Source organism: Oxyura jamaicensis, chromosome 8 (assembly GCF_011077185.1).
Source record: "Oxyura jamaicensis isolate SHBP4307 breed ruddy duck chromosome 8, BPBGC_Ojam_1.0, whole genome shotgun sequence".
NCBI classification, from domain to species: domain Eukaryota; kingdom Metazoa; phylum Chordata; class Aves; order Anseriformes; family Anatidae; genus Oxyura; species Oxyura jamaicensis.
The window spans coordinates 9,565,355-9,586,509 of NC_048900.1; the positions used below are offsets into that span (position 1 = coordinate 9,565,355).

The window sequence follows — 21,155 nt, forward strand, 5'->3', positions numbered from 1 at the left end:
CATATGATTTTACCAGGGGAATTCTGCACATTTTATGCATTTATAATCAAAATAAGAGCACTTAAAACACTTCAGTGCTTTTAAACTCAGCTCTTCACTTCCTAAAGACTTCTCGTAGCTTAAATCCAAACCACACTTAAAAAGTTGATGAAAGTTTTTATAGATGTGGCTGTGATTTCGCTGGTGGTAAAACACAATTTCTGAGTCTTCAGGCATCATACAGCTTGCCCCATCAACCAGGAATCATCTTGCTTTCAGAGACAGTCTAATTTGTCAGACTCAAAAATGACATCAGGCCCCTGCTTTGACCCTCGAGTCCAAAGACTGGTTCTATTTTATTGTATCCCTCTGGGTTTCCTGCCCTTGAGGCACATAACCAAATACACATCTCAGGATTTTAGAAGTGTAGTTTCTTCCTTCAAAACAGGGCAAACACCAAGTTTATCCCACAAACCAAGGGCGTAAGTAGAAGTAAATGGTAACGACAGACACAAGTTCACACCTCACCCCTACTGGGCCTAAGCAGTAGGGCTGGAGAAAGGCTGGACAAAACGGCGCACATTCCAGTTGATTTTGTTCTGCAGTCAAGGCCTGACGTGGTGCTTCTTCCAAGGTGCTTCTTCTCCAGAAAATGTTTTTGATAAAAATCCCTCAAATGCCAGGGTAAAGAACTTGCTTGATACTCAAAGAACAGCAGCTCAGGAGAGCAGATCCAAGGGGACAAATGAATAGAGGGCCTTGCCCATCAGGACTGAAGTCTGTTTCTTGGTCTTCACAACTGTCACTTTATTACTGTTGCTGACTAAATTGTTAAAAAATAAAATTGTCAAAACTGTATGCAAAACCATAGCAACAGTTAAAGCAATCTGAAAGCTAAAAAAGTAGAATGAGGAAGGCAAAAAACAAATGCTATCATTTCTGCCCCACAGTACTATAATTCCTTTGAATTTAAAGTGTGAGGGACAGGGAATCCCACCCTTGCTAAGGAAAAAAATAACATCACATTTTAAGAGCAAAAAGAGCACCTAAAAAAAACCTCCATCTTACTTTTCACAACGTAAGAACTCCAGAGTATAGCAGATTCCTTTCCATACCTAGCAGCAAAAATTATAATGAATGGGGGTTTTGTTTAATATTCAACTCTTTACTAAAAGAGCAAACAGGTATTATTCAAATGTTTCCAAATAAGTAAAATGTTTCCACGAACTGAATTACCTTCACTGATCCAGCTCATTTGAGATTTCCCAATTGTAAAATTTGTTATCTCAAAGGTGGACAGCAGGTACCTACTGTAAAAGAGAGCTGACAAGTGGTTTCTGTTTTGCCTCAGTTCTTCACACCCAGCTTCAAGGGCAAAATAAACTGCATTCTTATCTGTGCCTTTTAATTCAGTAGCTCATCAGACTTTGTCAGAAAAAGATTTCAAAAATTCAAACAACTAATACTTCATGCCCAGTTATCATCAGCTGACACTCAAGGAAACTTCTCTCTTTATTCCATTTAGCACTTAATAACAGAAAGAGTCCCTGTCTGAAATGAAGATAATTCAGATTAAAAAGTTTACTACCTTTCAGCTATGATTAATATTTATCAATTGCTCATTCCTCTCAGGGACATCTGCAGTCCCGCTAGCTCTGAAGGAACAGGCTTTACAACTCCTCATAACCTGGGGTGCCACACACAGCCTACGGAATAAAAATTCAGATGAACAAGCCGTGCTTTGTTTGGATCCTCAGCGTCAGCCCGTCCTTGGCAATGATGCCCTCAGCCTGACTGGACGAGCACATGCTCTAATGCAATCTTCAGTTTTCATACACAGAAGAATACTAGGAACACATCATACTTAACTTTTTGTGGGAATCAACATAAAGTCAGTCAGAACGAGTGATCCTGCCTGATTGTCTAGTTTTCAGAAATAAATTTTCTGTATAAAACTAAAGTTATATCAAGAGAAAGAAGAAAAAAAAAATCATCTTTGTGTGTAGAATACTTTTCTTTTTTTAAGCAGAGTCATTCAAAGCTGTTTGGATAACATGGATTGAAAAATCTACCATAGCATAGTTATCTTCAATGCATCCAACCAGAATTACCATGATAAGAGAGAACTTCCCTTTTCATTTTTGATTAGGCAAATCATGCAAACAAGTGTTATGGGATAACATTTTTCAAACTGCTCCTCATTTTTCCTGAGAGTTATTTCTCCCTATGCTTTTATGATTTCATCTAGCTAATGACAGCCTTCTACAGATGATGCTTTCTATGCATCCGGCTACTCATACAGCTATCCTCCGGACATTTGTCTTAAAGCTTGAGGCAGAGCTCTAGCCAAAATCTTTCCAGGACTGGAAAAAAAAAAAAAAAAAAAAAAGGACAGAAGGACTAAAGGTAAGACTACTTCTGTTAATGCATCTTGCACAATACTTACTTCTGTATTTTACAACAGCATGACATCAGTGGCCTGCATTCTGCCACTGTTTTACTGTGAGTGCTGCTGCTGAGCGGCTCAGATGGCTGCAGGCGCTGCTACCAGTACATGCACAGCCATGCAGCAGCAAGCAAGGTAGTTTAAGGCTGCAGACACTGCTCTCACAGCTTAAATTCAGGTTTCAGACTGGCAGCACTACCCCTCTTCTAGCATATTAGCCCTGTTTGTGTGACAAGTCTCTCATTTACCCAAGAAGGCATCACCAATCACTACCACATTCTCCCTGTGGCGATGGTCATTCTCTCAGCTTTTGGGGTTTGCACCTCCTCAGCCTTCACTGTTTTCAGCATCCCTGTTCATCACCTGAACGAGTGGCTACCAGAGGATGAGATCCAGAAAAGGGCAGCCACAATCTTCCTTTCCTCCCTGCAAAGCCCCTCCTTTACTCTGGCACCTTTCTAGTTTTTTGTCCTTTAAGACCTCCAAATGCATGCCTGCTGATGAAGCCTCTAAGATCGTTGGTGTTAGCTGTAGTAAACAGTCTAAATTATTTTCAGAGGTTTTTCCCATTTTATCTTAGGGGACTTTTTTGCCACAAGATGGCAATAAAAGATGGATATGCTTAAAAGACTCACAACAGATACTTGCATTAAAGCTCAGCAACTTCAATAGGAATGAGCATCTACAAGACTCCTGAAAAAAAAAAATCAATGTTTTTTGAACCTTATGGTGATTTACTTTCTACTTAATGTTCCAATTTGCAGAACTGAAACACCTGCAGTAATTGTACACGTGGTTCATTCATCTAAAAACATTCAGCTCAATACTGATTTTCAAAACCTTAGTCTGCCATTTCTTTGGCACAGAGATTGAAAAACTGACTTATTTTAAAAGTTATTAAAACGAGACAAACAACCCTCCTAGCACCAAGATATTTTAACATTTAAATAGCAAATAACAGCATTTATATAGCATTTTTAACAAACATAATAAGACCTAGGACAATAGCTTCACCCAAAACCAGACTAGACCTTTTTGCTGTCACTGATGTTTAGAAAGCATTGGACTGAGTCTCATGGAATCTGGATAACTATTTCACTTTCACAGGCAGGAGAAAACACATCAAGAGGAAGAACAGATTGCCTAAGGTTAAGGGCAATCTGTGGCAAATGCAATAAATTATAATAGAAAAAGAACTCTTAACACCTTTTCAGTTGTTCTAAGTCATTATCTTCTCAAAGCTTACTCAGCAGCACCAATTACAAGTATCAACTTCCAGTACCAACTAACTCCTGTAAAAATATACTTAATCTTACTGATGTACTAAATCAAAAAATCAATCTAGGAAATACGCTGACAGTTGTGAAACAAAAATTTTGCATGTTTAAAAATAGGCTTTAACACATAAATTAAGGCATACCAACTCCAAGGAAGAAAAACTCACCAGCTCAGTAGCTCTTCTTTAAGAAATGATGGTAACACAGGACAAATGACGACAGGTCAGCGCACTAAGAATTTTAAGAGTTGAAATGAAACTAAGGTAACCTTATGCAAATTCCACTTATGCTGCTCCAAGACTACTGAACACTAAAACCCCTTGTCCCACTTCATGCTGGGTGCCAGCACATATCTTAGAGATGCACAAAGAAAAATACTTCTAAGAGCACAACTACAGGAATATGTGATGCGTTTCTCCTCCTGAAAAGGAATCAAGAGCAAGAAAGCATGAGACCAGCATTCTACACTTATTAGTAACTCCTGAAACATCCCCACTGCTGAGCATGTAAAACAAATGTTGTCTGGTCAGAACAAGAGAGCTTCCTGTATCTGAGGCAGCAGCAGTCACTTAAAGAACTGGCACATTTTGGACATCAGGCTCTGATAAAATAAACTGCCCTCACATCCAACTTCTCACCCAGGAAAAGGGTGGACAGAATGCCTCCCACAGACATGGGTGAATGGCTAAGCTAATTTATCACAATTGCCTTGTAACACCTGAACTCAGTTCCCCATCAGAGGCTGCCACCTAACAGCAGCCTGCCGTACCTGTGCCTTCTGAAAACTCCCTGAATTGGATCCTCCTGGAGGGGACTGTTTCCTCCTAAAGCTTTCTGTACACTGAGCTCCTTCAGAGACTAGCAACCATGAAGGCACCCAAGAGCAAGGGTCTTGTTAGAGCTGACATGAGACACTCCCAGCACTGAAGAACTGTGACCACAAAGTACATCAGGCCACATCTGGATCCATCAGCATGCTTGATGGGAACCCTGTCAGTCCTGATTTCTGTGCAGAAAACAAAGCTACATTACCAGGATTTGTGTCTGTTTGCTGCAAAGCAATGACCTGGTGCTTATCTGGTTCAATTCCCTCTCTCAGCAAGATGCCATATGCCATCTTTCTTCAACAGAAGAGAATCAACTGAGTCAAAAATATGAGGTGAAAACTGAGCATGCAGAACCGTGACCCTACCTACAGGGGTGCCAATGGACTTCTCTGGGACAAGTAACGAGTTCCAGCCTCTCACTGCCAAGAGACAGCCACCTTGGAGCCTCAAATATTTACAAGATGGAGATGTGTTGTTGTTGTTGTTGTTTTTCTCCTCTAGCTGGTACAGTGGTTTATCGAATGCGGGCCACATTTACAACTTCATTTGAAATGCAGCTGGGCAGTCCCAAGAAGACCCAAGAAAAGCCCCAAGTAGGACAGTCAATAACAAGAGAGTCCTCTGAAGGACTGTAAAATTATTTTTAATGTACATATTTCAACTTATTCTATACCACCATGTTATTTCTCAAACTCATATATTATCAAACTCAAAAGAAAATAGGCACAGCTACTGAAGACTGTCTTGCCAGGTGTAATATTTAATTTAAAAACTTCTGTATGTTTCCAAGATTTCAGCTGAGTACAGTATTTGCATGGGTGTGGAAGTACAAATGACAAAGCCACATGTAACAAAAAAAAATTGTTACAATGATTAGAGGAAGTCAACAGGTCACTATAAAATAGCTTTGCACTAGTTACACAGATTTAAAAAAAAAAAAACAAAAAACAATGTAGACAAAACTCTTAAAAAAAAAAAACTCTGCGTCTTAAGAGATGCATTTCTTAGTACTGAATTGTTATCACCTGCATACTCTCATTTTTAAAGCAGAGAACAAGACCAGTACTTTACCCAGGTATTTCAGGTCCTTTCGGATGCTGGAGGGCCCCTGGTAACTCCTCACAGCCAAACCCTGCTGTACATTTCCATGACACCTCCAAGCCAAAAAATGAGTGGCCAAAGTTTTCCTCCGGGGTGTGCACAAATGCCTCAGCTGCCAAACTCAACCCCCTAGTGCAACCACTCAAAGGTAAGTGAAGCTTTAACCACTTCCAAAATGAATCTAAAATATCTTGCAGTCAGGTCTCCACGCCTACACCTTACAGTATATAGAAAGCGTTCCCCTTCCCCCAAGGAATAATGAGATTAAGAATAGTTATTTTTAAAAGAGTCGAGAAAATTCCTAACATTAGAGACCAGTCAAGCTTTTTACAGTACCAAGAACCTGATAACGTCCTCTAATTACTTTCTATAGCATTTTAAATAATTATGAACTTGATAAAGATCAGTCCAGCATCTGCTTCCTGTAAAAGAACACTGTGCTTCTCGAAGCAGTTTTATCTTCTCTTTTTAAAATTAGTTCAGAAGGATAAAAGTGGCTTAAAGATAAGGATACTTAGAGTTTTACCACCAAAAAACAACAAAAAATTGAGCAGTTTAAAGAAAGTAACAAAATAATCAAAGCCTGTATTTTCAAAGGTCTTGGCATTGAAGTACAACCAAGAAATATACAGCATTTCCCAAAGGGAGAAATATGTGCCAGCGTCCAGGAAACTAGAAATTAGGTGGAAGCTCACTTTTTCAGATTTTTTGAGTTTTTGTTGTGTTTCTAAGTTAAAATGGAAAAAAAAAAATACTTCGCAGCAGAGAAGGCACCCATACAAAAACATAGATGTCTATCTAAAGCTGGTAAAATTATGTGAATATACTAATGGAGAAAAAAAACAAAAAAAAAAAAAAGAGAATCCCTTTCACTGACCACTTAATCAAACAGACAATTATGATTTTACAGAATACAGCAATGCAGATCAGGCAGGGATAAGTTTAGGATGTGGATGTCAAGGAAGACGTATTTAACCACCTCAGGTTAGGAGTATAAGAGTTGGCTTACTGATTCTTATGGCCCCACAGTTTAGCCATTTTGTTAGGAATAGCAGCATAGAGCTTGATTCTTTTTTTTTTTTTTTTTTTCCTTCAGCTCTTACATGATGCTGGGAAAATTAGACGAAGATTCTCCAACGCTAGATCTTATTCATGCATTTCGGCATCTTCTGTCAGGGCTCTAAAGCTAGAAATGCAGCAACGACAAGTGTTCATACCTCCAACTTAAATGAACTTGATCTTTTTGTATAAATAAAGCACAGTACATGTATTACACACTTGAAAACTCCCAGGTTTAAGATGGGAATACGTAAATAATGGATTCCGCAATTTTTCCTTTCTTTTCCATAGTATGGCAAACTTCACAGAGGCGTTGAAAATACAGATGTTCTTTACAAGCAGTAATTCAGAGAAAAATTTAGAGCCTAGGCAGACTGAAGTCTACCTCCCTGTGAATGACAGAGACCTTTTCCTAAAAGAACACACACAAGAACTTAATTAAACTTCACACACACAGAAAGACTGAAGTTCTACAGGCAGCTTCAATTTTATTTCTTCCTGAGTTTCATAGTGTTTCACAGCTTAAAGATCACTACTTGTCCTTTTTAAAGACTGATTTGGATTTTTTTCCCTTTTTTTTTTTTTAAAAAAAAAACTATTTTACGAGGATATCAACAGTAAATCAGTGGTTTTGTTGCTTACATTGGTTTAGAATGGAAAAAAAAGTGAATGACAGAAGAACTGTTTTTTAAATATGCCAGAGAACCGAGCTCCATAACAGCAGACAAAGCACCACTTGGAAGAGTACGAAGTTGGTAAATTCCAATGACAGGTCTCAATACTTCACGTAGCTCAGTGGGATACACATGCTGTATTTTTACTTTTGACCAGACAAATACACAGAAGCCCAACTCTCACAAAGGCTACCTTCTGCTCTACTTAGTGCAGTGAGTCCAACTAAAAAAGACACGTCACGAAAACAAGCCGTGTGGAACCAAATCTGTGACACTGGAGCAAGAGCTGAAGGCAGAAATACCATAATTTTGGTGTGTTAACACAATTGAAAAGCTCATCAAGAAATGAAAAATCAAAGCTAATTTTTAACTGTTTGCATGTATGATTTTTTCTCCTCTGCCATAAGTTCTATCTTGGACCAAATTGACTGTGTGCTCTAGGATTTACACTTTAATGATTTATCAGGACGAGATTGGTTTTCTTGAGGGTACAATTCCAAAGCAGCAGGCCTTTGTTGCAGACAGTTCAGTAGCACCTCTCTTCACACTGCTTACGTTTTCCGGGATTTTTTTTTTCTCCCACCGAAGTACACACCAACATTTCGTCAAGGCATTAAACTGAGAGAGGTTACCTGTTTTGGCAGTGACAAGTTGCAAGACCAATGGACGTCTTGTTACAATTCCAGAACCTCGTGGAAGAAAATCCCTAGAAACATAAAAATAAATAAGCTGTTACAACCCAGAAAAGGCTGCCCAGTTTCTAAGATATTGGACTAATTTGGAACCTCCTCTGTACCTTCAGCTGCAATGAAAATGGAAAGTTGCTGGGGGGAGATTTACATCAAACTGTACAATAAACTAGGGCTGTTAATTTCAATTTGAGATAGCAATAGGTCAACAGACAAATACACAGCAAAATTAAATTACCAATCTGATTACTGATTCTCTTTCCTCATGATCATCTCAAAACTCACAATTCATAGAAAGAGTGCTGAAAGCCATGCCCACGTTTACTGAGCTCTTTAGTAAGCGTCCCACCCTCTACTCCCTTTGAAGACACACAGAGAATATAGACATAGGAATACAAACTCTCATTAAAACAGAGATAATGCAAAAGGCATGACACCCAAACTGATTTAAATCCACTGTGATGTTTTACAACATGTAAGCTAGTTCTTGTATCCTGTTGCTTTCTCAAAGGTGCCAAAGTTTATCAAAAGTTCTATCACAATTTCTTTTACCTACCAACTGGGAGATGCCTGTCTCACAGCGAAGTGCCAGCTACAGATATTTTCTCATGGGGAAGAAGAGAAATTCTTAACAAAAACATACTCCTTTTACTGTTTGTATTGAAATGACAGTAGCCTAGGGTATAGAAAATGCGTGCCAAGATGACGGTTTCATACTTGGCTTTTTGATTTATTTTTTTTCTTTAACAAGAAACTGAAAGGAATTGCTATTCAGGACAAACCGATCACTTAAAACAAACTAGGGCCCTTTGCAATACCACATGAGGCACTAAAATCCTTCTTCAGGGAGTTAGAGGATAAAAAGACTTACCGATTTTCTGCTTCAGACTAAGCACAGCCAGAGATCAAGAACGCCACATTAACACAACTCCTAGTTACACAACGCTGACAGCAAAATTGCAAAGAACCGTAAGCCAACGACTTTCAGAACATTCCCTTTCCCTGTCTGCAATAGATTGCATTTGATAACCCTCTCTAACAAGTTGAACTACTGTCAAAAAGCCCGTCGTCTGTTCGAGCAAGCGCGAGCAGGAAGCTGGCTGAGCTCCCGCTTGGCGAGGGTGATAAGCACCTGAACAGTGAATGGCAGGGGGACGTAAGGCTTCTGCTCCAAATGTACAGCCTGAAGCCAAAGAAATGACAAAGGGTGAGGAGAACAAAGTGTTCACGGGGCGAGTTTAGGAGAAAACCCAATAGCCTGGCATATCCTGGAACCAAGCAGCAGTGCTGAAGCATCAGCATCGCGGCTGCAGCACTGCATGAATATGCAGAGATACTGTAAGAGCTGCGCATATCTTCTCCAGAAGTGCTGGACACATATTTTACCTGTATAAAAAAAATAAAAAATAAAAAAAAGACTGACCTCAATTCAAAACTCTGCTCCCACAGGGACAAGGAATTTTTATTACTATTATTTTCAAAAAATCTGGAATTTCAGCTTTAACCACAAGGCGATGGCATCTGCACAGCCCAAATCAGGTGCTACGAACAAATACAGAAGATCTACTTCCAGAAAAGAGGCAGTTCTTTAAATACACAGATCAAACTTAAATCATACTTTCCACTTTTTTAGGACAAGTAACGTGGTACTACCTCACAACTCCAGCAGTGAGAGAAACACATTAAATGCTGTACTACTGCTTGTGCAGAAATGCCCGCTTTGAAATCCACAGGCCAGGATGCAGGTGCTTTTCCCCTCCCCATGGTCTAGAAAGCATTCTTTCTAGAACGAAGAACACTGTTCAGGAATAAGGCTGGGAACCAAAGCTATATTCCTTTAAAAGCCATGCATCAAGCCACTTTTACATCTTTATTCTCGGAGCGTTTTCAGCACAAGTCCCTCTGCTGACAACAGATGCCCCAGCCCAGCAGCAATGCAGCTGTGACGTGACGGGCTGGAGGCTGGCAGCACAGCCTGTCCAGTGCTGCCCAGCCAGAACTGAACATATCAAATATAAATGAGATGCAAGCAGCCAAGCGGTCAAGAATATCACTTCAGGAAGTCATCAGCCTTAGAATCCACTCATCTGTTGGAATATCATTAGATATTTTTAGGGCCAAATAGTTTTTACCCTAGAAGCTTTAAAATTACTTACACATTTATTGCCTGATACAAACTGAAGTGCCTTCAGTACCTGATATCAGTCATTTCCAGTGTCAGAAGTCTGAACAAGCGTATCCACTAACATTTTCATTTAACATGCAAAGGTAAGAGATGATAGTTTGAATTTCACTTGCTAAAACCCAGGTCTCAAAAACTGACGTCACAGGATGGGGAAGCACATTATTAATGGCCATACCGAAACATTATTGGTTTATAGGAACACAACAATTAGGGTCTGATCTTTCCTACAGTAGTTCACTTTAGAGTAATGAAAAAAGGAAAGATCACATCTCTGTGTGCCATCTTTGCTTTAGCATACCACCTCCTCTGATGCTCAGGAAGCAAATAAGCTGAAATAGCAATTAGACAACTCATTAACGGGAAGAGTCCCATGAAAGGGAAGGGAACATCCTTTTAAATTTCAGGAAGGGATGAAACCAGAGCAAAATGCTGAAAAGCAAACTAGACAGGGGTTATCTTCAACGAGGCTGTGCAGTTATAATGCGCGACTATAGCTGACAAAGAAAAAAAAAAGTATATCAAAACCAAGATCGAGCTATATTTCTCTTATGGAAGAGCACAAAACACCCATCTAAGTCTGTCAAACAACGTTGGCAACTCCACTCACAGAACTTTTTCCATAACCCAAAGTCCTTCCCACGCCCGTAACCTTCCTCAGGGCCTCCCACGGGCCACTAGCGGAAACAACGCGGTACCGTAACGCACCGGCCTTCATTCCCAAGGTTGGCCAAGGAATGCAATGCAACTTCAATTGCAATAGGAAGCAATTAGGCCAAAAGTCAACAGTTTTCCTGGGCTTTTTTCCAGCAGACCATTCATTGTTCCCTGAGTGGCACACCAGGAGCACGGCGATCTCTCGTGCAAAGAGTGGGCAGTTCCACAGCCAACGCCAAGGCACCTCCAGTCCTGCAGCAGACGTGCGCTGCACCCAAGTACTACAAAGGGCTTCCATTGTTTTTGCATTTATCAAAGTGCTACACAACAACAAAACAAGAAAAAGCACGGTCCAGGCCTACAGAAGAGACATTAAGATTTAGAATAGAATAGAATATCCTGAGTTGGAAGGGACCCTTAAGGATCATCAAGTCCAACTCTCGACACCGCACAGGTCTACCCAAAAGTTCAGACCATGTGACTAAGTGCACAGTCCAATCTCTTCTTAAATTCAGACAGGCTCGGTGCAGTGACCACTTCCCTGGGGAGCCTGTTCCAGTGTGCAACCACCCTCTCTGTGAAGAACCCCCTCCTGACGTCCAGCCTAAATTTCCCCTGCCTCAGCTTAACCCCGTTCCCGCGGAGTTAATTTGCTAACATCTTTCCTCAGGTTTGCTTTTTCAAGCTCATAAACCAAAACCAGCTAATTTCTAACTAAAGAACTCTTAACACTAACGTGTCCATCCAAGACCTATTTGGGCACACGTGCTCGTTTTATTTTTCCTCCTGTGCTCACCAGCAGCAGAGGACCTCACCAGAGGTCCTTCACCCACTTTTGGCCATTACAAAGCAGGGCATACCCCAGTGATGGGGAGTATGCCTTGGGTTTAAGCAGAGACCTTTCCAGGTATTAATTTTGTGATATCGAGTGATTTGAAGTATTTTCTCAGAGCAGGCTTGTCATCAGTGGCACTGCCATCACTGTATTTATTCTTCCTCCATGGCTTTGGAAGCACAACTCCTCTACCCTTTAAACGACTGTACACAAGAGCCCTGGGACACATTTTCAAGAAATGCTAAAGCTTTCAGGCAGTCCCTCTGTTGTGCTTTGCCATTCTGAACCACAAACCATTTTTATCCACTAATAAAGCAGCACGCCCCGCTCGCTACATCCCACTGATACTCAGCTACGTACGTTCTTCCTCGTTAACTCCGAGCAGAGACCAATTCTTCCGATCAGACACCACTCGATCCCTCCCCTCCCCTCATCAGTTAGAGGAGAGGAAATGCTTTTTGTTTTGGCATGCCTGTCAGTCAACACAATCTCCCACAGCTTTGTTCGCTGCCTGCAAACCTCAGCTTCACATAATGGGGCTTACATCAAGGCGTACAAAATAATTAATCCTCTTTATTGAAGACCAATGACACCTATCTTAATTAGGCCTACTAGGCAAGCTAAACGCATTAAGATGCTGTGGATTTTTTGCAATCTTGGCTATGATAGCTCTTAAAGCTTAATACCAGTCTTTCCAGTGGTTTTTGTTTGTTTTTGTAAACCACCCAGCAGAGATGGTGGCGCCTCTACCACCACAATTTAGTGCTTAGCTCACTTTCTCTTCAGAAGTTTGGTCTCGGGTTGTAGTAAGCATTCCTTCAAGGTCAATTTTCCTTCACCTGAGAGAGGAGCTGAACTGCTGAACTGAGGTGCAACGCAATACAAGGAGCAGTAACTACACACCACAGCCCACACAGCTGGGCATGCCTTCAGGGGTTAGAAAGCGAGCAGTCAGCAGTTCGAGGATGTCTGGATCTCTCTTTCTTTCAAGCAGAGTGGATAAATTAGCCTCCTAGCTTGACTGCCCAGTTATCTGACCCATCCCTCCCAGGTGATCATGTACAAGTTGAACCAAAATTTTCCCTTTCTTCCACAAGAGGAAAAAAAAAACTTGTAGCTGTTACACAACACTACAACCTAGCAGACTACAACACCTCTTTGGGTCTCCTTCCCATCCCTGCTTTACAGAATTGAGACCAGCTATACACAAATCCAGAGGGGGAAGGTGCAAAACCTACACCTGGACAGACAAAAACCTCACCCAACCCCAAACCATGGGAATCTGGTGGGCGTAGACTCTGAAGGTAAGAAATAAAATAGTCACTCATGCTAGCTGCACACCTCCACTACAACTTGTTCAGTGACAACACTCAGTCACCACCATGGTGAGAAAGCAACATTTGAGATTCCCTCCTTCTGCAGAAGGCTGGAAACAGAGCAGGCTTGGATGGACGCTGACATTACATGCCTCCCACATCTGCAAGATGCTTTTCTTAAGTAGCAGCAGCTCTTCTGCTCAACGAGCAAGCAAAAATTATCACACCTCCCCATGAAACATTATTGAGCTATGAGAAAAGCAGTGCCAAAAATTACTCTGGTCCCAGTGGTGAGGTCTTCCATTATACATGTCTGGAGTCAAAAGGTTCTCCGAAGGAGGAGACATTTGAACAGAAGGTACAGACCACCACTGGTACCCCAGATCTATTGCCATATTTTGGCAGCGTTGGGAATACCTTACATAGCATTTCTGCACTGAAAAAGACCAGCTTGCTCACTGTAGCAAAGTAAATGTACTTCCTAGTATCAATAATAATAATAATAATCAAATCTATTGTGTGATAGAAAGCTTTAAAGTCTCAATAATGTTTACAGGCCTGAAAATTTGTCACACACAGCTATGAAAACTTGCCAGGCAAACCCAGAGGAGTGCTAAGATGAACAGTGCTCTGTTTGCAGTGATTATGCCGGGCTGTGGGCTTGCTGTATTAACAGATCAGGAAGCTGCCAACGTGCAGGCTCGTAGGCAAGCCACTGTACGCACGGTGCATCTGTCCTCCCTGGCAGGCATCCAAAGCTCTGCTGCATCACCCCAATTCCATTTGTGAAAATGCCCTTTTCTCTCTTTCTCCTTTAAGATTTGACAAAAGCTTCCGGAAACAGCGGTGCTCCCCATCAACTCCGAGCCGGAGGGCAGGGGGGAGGAACCAAACACACACACCCCCACAAACAAACAGCAATTCTTCCGATTTTCACGGTGAAAAGAGTGAAGCAGGCTTCTCAACTGTATTTTCCCTCATCAGATATGGTTGCTCTTAGGAAGGGACTCATTTGCATACGTTGTGAGAGCATGAAAGCCCATCCAACCTCAGGATGAATACTAATGCAGCAAGATTTGGTGTCTCTCCACGAGAAATGAACAACTGAGATTCCTTATTCAATTTAAATCGGTGTCAGCGCACTGAAGTTTTTGGAACACAAATACTATTAACTATGTTTGTTCAAAAAAAAAAAAAAAGATTAGAGCAAGAAGTATTCCTCTACAATATAATCAAACAGATTTTCTGATTGCAAGGGTTAAACAGTAAGCAATGTCCCCAGTACTGTCGACATATCAGCCGCACGAAGCCAGCCACTACGTAATGACTTGCACTTTGCAAGTAACTCACCTCTGGATACTCTGCTGTTGCAGAACTTTGAAGTAACGCAGATTTCAGTGCTACCATCAAAAACCCAGACAAAATAAGCTTCTGCCTTTCCTCCCAAATCACCCTCTCCTGAACTCAGATCCATCAACGCAGAATTTTTAAACAGGGGTAGGGAACACAATCTGCTATGCCACGTCCCAGTGAAGTCCAAAATCTCTGCCTCTTCAGAAGCAATGCGAAAATGCATTTCTTTTTTTATGACAAACGTGTCAAACTGTGCAATTACCTTCCTTTGTACAAGACGAGCCATTTCAGATCATTTTGCAAAGCTTAAATGCAAGCAGATTCAGTTTTCCTACTCCCCCCTGAAAGTATGGAGGGAGAGCACAATGGCAAGTGATGCACAAAGACAGCCCGAATTTAGAGACAGAAAGACAGCAAAAGGGAGAGGTGGCAGGGGAGGAGGAACTCCTGGGGCTTCCCAACAGTGACAGGCCTTGGGGATCTTCTGTCAGCATTTGTGGAGCACCTGGACAAATTAACAGGTGAGCACCCAAGGGCACAACATCGCCTCTGATGGATTATGGTAAAAATGCCTTCAGCAGCCCAGCTTGGAGCAGGAACCCAGCCCGTTTCACCCACTGTCATGGTACAGAGGTAGGGATACCTTCCAGTTATTCCTGCCCTGCCTATTCTCCGCAGGGGAGCTCACACACAGCTTCAGAGCATTCTGTATAGATAAGTACTACCAAATACACACGTACATTTGCAGGCAGCTGTGCTGTACGTAGTAAACAAGGCACCGAGTGCACAAGATTAATCCAGCTGTGATCATGTCAGCTGCGAGGGCAGACATCGAGCCGTGTTACAGCTAGGAGAACTCCGACGTATCTGAAATCTCGGTGACTTTGCACAGGAACTAGGATGCAAAAATACTATGCTAGGTATTAAATTAAAAGCATAACTTCCTCACACAAATTATGCAAGCTGACATTATCACTAGATGCCTTGGTTGAAAACCTCTCTTATCTCCAGCTCCAGTCTCCTTTGCATCCCAGAGGCTATCACAGACAACAGTACTTGGCAGTACATCAAAGCCCAGCACGCGGTTAAATGGGATTTGCTCCTCTCTAGTTCAATAATGCTGCCTTGTTCGTCTCGCTGCAACTTGCTGAAGAAAAAGATGCAAGGTCACAGTTAAATAATGCTCGTTTCCTGCTCTCAGCATATTTACACTACAGGCTTTACAGTGCAGACGCACAGCATTAAAAGGGCCCCTAGTAACCCATCGCACACGAGCACAGTGAACAAGGGGAGTTCAAAGGCTTCTATTTACCAAAGGCTTTACTTTGTAATGCACTGTTAAAAAAAAAAAAAAAAAAAAAAAAAAAAACACAGAAAAAGCAGAAATGGCTTCTGCCCCTCCATGCTTGCAGTCTAGGCAGGCTTTATTTAAGAAACCCATGAATCCTTCAAAGATTATCAGTTTGCTCCATGATCAGCTGATGGATACCAAATCCCAAACAACAACTGAGCTGTCAGAGGCACAAACCGAAGAGCAGCAAGGGTCCCTTTCTGGAAAGCAGAAATGCTGCTACACCTCAGCTGTCCGAAGCAGAACCCACCACTCAGTTTTTGTGTTACACGGATACCTAGAGCAGTCGTGACACAAAGTAGAAAAATGCTTAACAGCAAGTTTTAGACTACAGTCACAGTTGTTCCACACAGATTTTAAGAAGAGATGCTAACCCTGCCTTTAAAAACAGAAGGAAATTAAAAATAAAGGGATAAAAAAATCTAAAGACTACCTACAGAGCAAAGACTGCATGTGCACATGGATGTAGATGTAGGTAATATTTAAAAAACAGCTTGAGGTCATACAGCAAGTCAGAGGCAGAGAGGAGAACAGCATCCTCACTTTGCTTCCCTGCTGAAGTCTGTGGCAGCTTCACTTCCTGTGTTTACAGGGAAATGTCAAAATAATCATATCGCTGATATCCATTTATCTAAACTGAAAAGTGCTGTTTCCTATTTTGTCTACAACGGCAACTTACACAAGTCTGAACCATTACCAGAGGCAATGCCCTTCAGGAAACAGCAAGACAACAACCGTGCGTGCTATTTGTTGTTTCCAGCGCTGCCAAACGCCAAGGATAGGGCTCCTTCCTGAAGGCAGGGTGTAGCAGGGTTGTCAAGTTAGACAGGAGCCTACAGAGTCAGGCAATCTGCTGAGTTCTCAGAAGTGCCTCTGTGCAATTCTTAATGTGGAGAAGTTCAGATAAAAAGTGGATACATATGATCTTGGAAGAAAAAAAAAAACATACAAACCTCACACTGGAGGACAATTTACCTTCAGGACCATGATGGACTGAACTTCCCATAACAACTGCAATTGAATTTGTACCACAGGCTTCTCAGAAGGCACTCAAGACCAACTTTTTTTATTTTTTTTTTTATTTTTTTTTTTTGAGAGAGTTGTTTTTTGTGGGGTTTGGGGTTTTTCTGAAAGCTAGGTCTCAGACTTCCAATGCTAAGCTTGTGATCACTGAACCAGTACCACATACTAATTGTCTATTAAATGCCAAAGTTATATTAAGACCACATGTACTCTCTTAGGTACACTTTACAGAAGCAATAATTACTTACTGAATTAGCATCGCTGTGAACTGCTTGATGCATGGAAATTACACAGCAGAATGCAGGTCAGGGCTCCCTATACTCTGCCTCCCTACTGAGCACAGCTTTTCTTAATGAACAAGAGATCTTTTAATCAATAAAATTAAAGTGCCATGGATCCTCAAAACAGCTTTCAAGTTTTCAAGGAAAACTTTCACTTTACATGTCACAAAACAAATCAGTTATTAACTATACATTTGTTTCACTTTGCATATATCAGTTCTCAAGACTTGACATAAAACTGAGCTTCAAATCCACATCAGAGTTATACCTGAGAACAAACCTTGGCCATCTATATCACATCTAGATGGCCAAGTTTGTTTTCCAACCTCTAAATGTAGAAAAAGTATTTGGTGAAGCAACCAAAATGAGCCACTGTCTCATTGCTACTCTTTCCACTTCACGGAATACCCAGGAACAATTCTTGCTTTCAGTGCACCAGCGTATTTTGATAACTAGACTAATAGGCTCAATACAGCTGCACAATGCCTTAATTAGTCAGGAAAAGGAGTGGCTGATTCTCATTTCCAGAAAACCCTTAAGATTAAAAAAAGAATACAGAGCGCCACATTTCAGTCCGTGTCTCCTATTGCTTAGCTTCCTCATGCCTGTTTCACACAGAGGTGAACTTCATGTGAAAATAAGTTTTTCTGTCAATGATGTCTAGTAACTAAAAGAATAAAATATTTGCACCAATTTAGCTGTACCTCTCCCAGGAAGCAGGCAATCTAAGTATGCCTGTACTCTCTTTGGGGAAATTCTCTGCTTTGATGGTCGGACTGAAACTCCTTTCTTTTCCCCTAGTGACTCAACACAGCCTTTTCACCACCGCCATCTCGAGGAATGAGCTCAGCACACGAGGAACTGTATTTGGAATAATAAAAATTAGTACATATTTCATAATAAATAGCTCTACACTAAGCAGTGGCTGTACAATCATCAAAAATGTCTCAGATCAAAAAGCTGCAGAGCTGTTTTACAAAACCAGACCTCAGGCTCTTAAAACGAGAGTTCTTGTTTGATTATGACTGACGGGCTCACAATCAGGAGCTCACATCTCTTATAAAACAATTATTTGGCTACATGCAGTTTATATTGTATTAGGCGGGAAAGGAAGTAAAGAGCTCTCAGCTTGGAAATTAAATTAATTTCTCACTATCTGCAAGAATAAAAGGAGGCTTTAATTCAAATCTGGAGAAAGAGGCCCTGACAAGATAACTAAAGGCACAGATGCAAGTTATCTCGAAAGCCCATTTTGATATAAGGAATAAGAGAAAACGCTCTCTCTTCAGACATAGTTTCCAAGGATTGCTTTCTGCCATTCGTTTTCTTTCAAGAAACCCTGCTACTATCAAAAGCAAGATGTTCAAAAAGCACAGATGACATATAGGGTCAGAGTCCTGTGCTCAGCGCAGGCATGCAGCCAGGCCAGGTAAGGTACCTAGCTCCCATCAACCTCCTGCAGGACTCAGAGCTTGATCCCCCTTCAAGCTTTTGAATCTCTCTCTCACCAACTTCCACCGTGAACGTAGTAGACTTTAAAGCAGTAGTCTTTAAACACTGCCTCACCGTTTTATGGGCACGTTTACTTCTGTCACAAAGAGAAGCAGGTAATTAGAACACTCATTCTTACCGTGCTCTTCAGACAATCCCACTTCCTCAAACGAGCGCCACCAGCTCCACACATGAAGGTCTAACTCATAAACGCAAACGACTCCTGTCCTCAGCTGTCCTCCGGAGTCTCTATTTCCATCCAAACACAACATCCAGAAGTCAAGGACTTCAAACGGAGTCCTTGACTACCAAAAGCAGTAAGATCTCCTTGCACACGAAGGAGCAATAAGCGAAGAGTACCTTAGTGATGCAAATCCAAACAGGGACGATAACGGCTGCGCTGGGAGACCTGACACGGCCCTGTGCCAGCTCTGCTCCAAGCCAGCCTCCAAGGATGCCCGCAGGCCTGGCTGTCACACAGGTGCTGAAGCAGGCACACATGACGAATTCACCCTCGTGAAATACAAGCACTGAGGTAGATCCCACGTGCAATCTAACCCCAACGTATCCACCAGCAGCTGCAGGGTAACGCAGCCTGGCCCGGCACGCTTCCTGCACTGTCAGGCTCCATGCAGGAGCTCCGATACCACCTGCAAACGAGCAAATCTGTTTCCTTTGTCCACGTGGAAAAAATAAAGCCATCCTAGCACAAGCAAAGACCCTGTGAAGTGCTGAAGGAGACACAACAGCCTCGTGTCTACAGGCAGCAAAGAAAAGACAGCCTGGTCCCACAGTTAAGGCCCTCCCTAACCCCACGCCCTCGTGGTACCAATTACAGCTGTTCCTGAGACAGGGAAGATCTTAACTTCCCTGAGACAGGGAAGATCTTAACTGTCCCTCTGAAGGTTAAGAGTTCAAAATCCACTAATGATAATGATTCATGTGGTAAAAAAAATAAAAAAAAAAAAAAAAAAAAAAACATGAGAGTTAACACTCAAATTTCGGAGCATTTTTGGGACTATTTCAATTCGACAAGAATTTCAAAGCTGTGGTACTATTATTATCGTTTGTACTGTGCTTAAAACATCATATGCAACATAGCACAATCAAAGGAGTGCAACACGTCTCTACAACAAGACGTGTTACCTCTATAAGGCACATTAAGACAGACACAGATACAATAAACTTGTTTTCAGAGAGCAGCTTCATTACCCTGTAAAAACAGGACTGTCCTATCGCTACCACAGACCATTTTGCCTGCTGACCTGACAACCAGAAGCGCTCTTCCAGTCTCATGGCTATTTGCTCATCTGGTTCCAAGGGTTCACAGCCAAGTTTTCACGACTTAGCAAGCAACCACACATCTGCTGACCACGCACACTCACTCAGCCTGGAGAACAGGCATGAGCAAAACATATTTACTTAAACCTCACAGAACTAGGCTTGAAGTAATGCATTTTAATGTCACGTTCACAAAAGGCTTCAAAAGTTGGCAAGTATGGAGGTCCTACAGACCAGCTGATACTGTATCTGAAGAAGTTCCTCCATAGGACAACGATGTTGAACTTAGAGAGAGGGTTGGAGACTGCAGCTCCTGCATGGCAGAAATGCCCTGGTGCTTTACATTTGTTGGTAAACTCTTCTCTGGTAGTGCCTGCAGGGTGCGTGGTAGTACGCAGGCGCAAGAAGTCATTGCCCTCAGCTTCTCATTACTCTTGCCAGAAACATTCACATCTTGCTTGTGCAGCAGGCTCCAGCATCTTGTCCAAACAGGCCAGACCAGCCCAAACTTCTCATTTCCACCTTTTGCCCTACCCAGTTTTGTTTGGGCAAGGGGGCGAGCAGGGGCAGCTGGCACCCGACAGGAGCGGATCAGCCTGGGGATCAGATGGGAATCCCACAGATCTGGGATCCCCCAGGCGGGGAGCAGTACCAGGGAGCTGTGACTTTCCAGCAGGACCCAGAAGAAGACATCAGGACCCAGCCACCACGCTCAGCCCCAAGCAAGCCTGTGAGACCAGGACCACGCCACCTTACACACAAGGAAGATCAGAGGCCTCTCCTTCCCAGCACATACATTTTGGGCTGTTTCACAAACACACGGATCAGAACCTCAAAAGGTTTAAAGATTTGCTGAAAGAAAACTCTGACAATTTGACTGCCAGCAGGGATCTCTGGAGGCTTCATGAGTGCTTTGGAAGCGGGATGCTGGCAACGCAGCCAGCATCAGCAGCGCGCTACAGCCTTCAGGAGGGAGAGCTGAGACGTAACGCAGTGAGAATAAACGCTGAACCAAAGGCAAAGGGACCCCGAAGAGACCCGGGCGGCGTTTTCACGCCGAGCACCGGGGGAATTGCACCTTGACACGGGAGGGGGGACCGCGGGGAGGGGAAGGAGGGAGGGAAGGGGCCGCCGCCGCCTCACCTGGACACGCAGTTCTCCAGCACCGAGCTCTTGCCGGCGCTCTGCCCGCCCACCACGGCGATCTGCGGCAGGTCGAGCAGGCAGCTCTGGCCCAGCGCCGCGAAGGCGTCCTGCAGCCGGTTGACGAGCGGGATGAGCCCCTCCATCCCGCCGCCCCACCGCCCCGCCGCTGACAGGTAACGGCCGCCGC

At 42.5% G+C, this 21,155-nt stretch overlaps 1 protein-coding gene across 9 annotated transcripts in view; it reads right to left on the reverse strand.

Annotated features, from left to right (window-relative positions):
- The window catches only part of DNM3 (dynamin 3), a 177,206-nt gene extending 156,051 nt beyond the window's left edge, over window positions 1-21,155 (reverse strand). For 6 of the 9 annotated variants that reach the window (XM_035332692.1, XM_035332697.1, XM_035332696.1 and 3 more), the window contains exons 1-2: window positions 20,966-21,154; window positions 7,996-8,069 (exon numbers count right to left, since the gene is read on the reverse strand). In XM_035332692.1, coding sequence (XP_035188583.1) covers window positions 7,996-8,069; window positions 20,966-21,111 — 220 coding nt within the window. In that variant the 5' untranslated portion in view covers window positions 21,112-21,154. Of the gene's footprint in view, window positions 1-7,995; window positions 8,070-20,965 lie in introns of all 9 variants that reach the window. The other 3 variants (XM_035332694.1, XM_035332698.1, XM_035332700.1) reach the window with 2 other exon arrangements.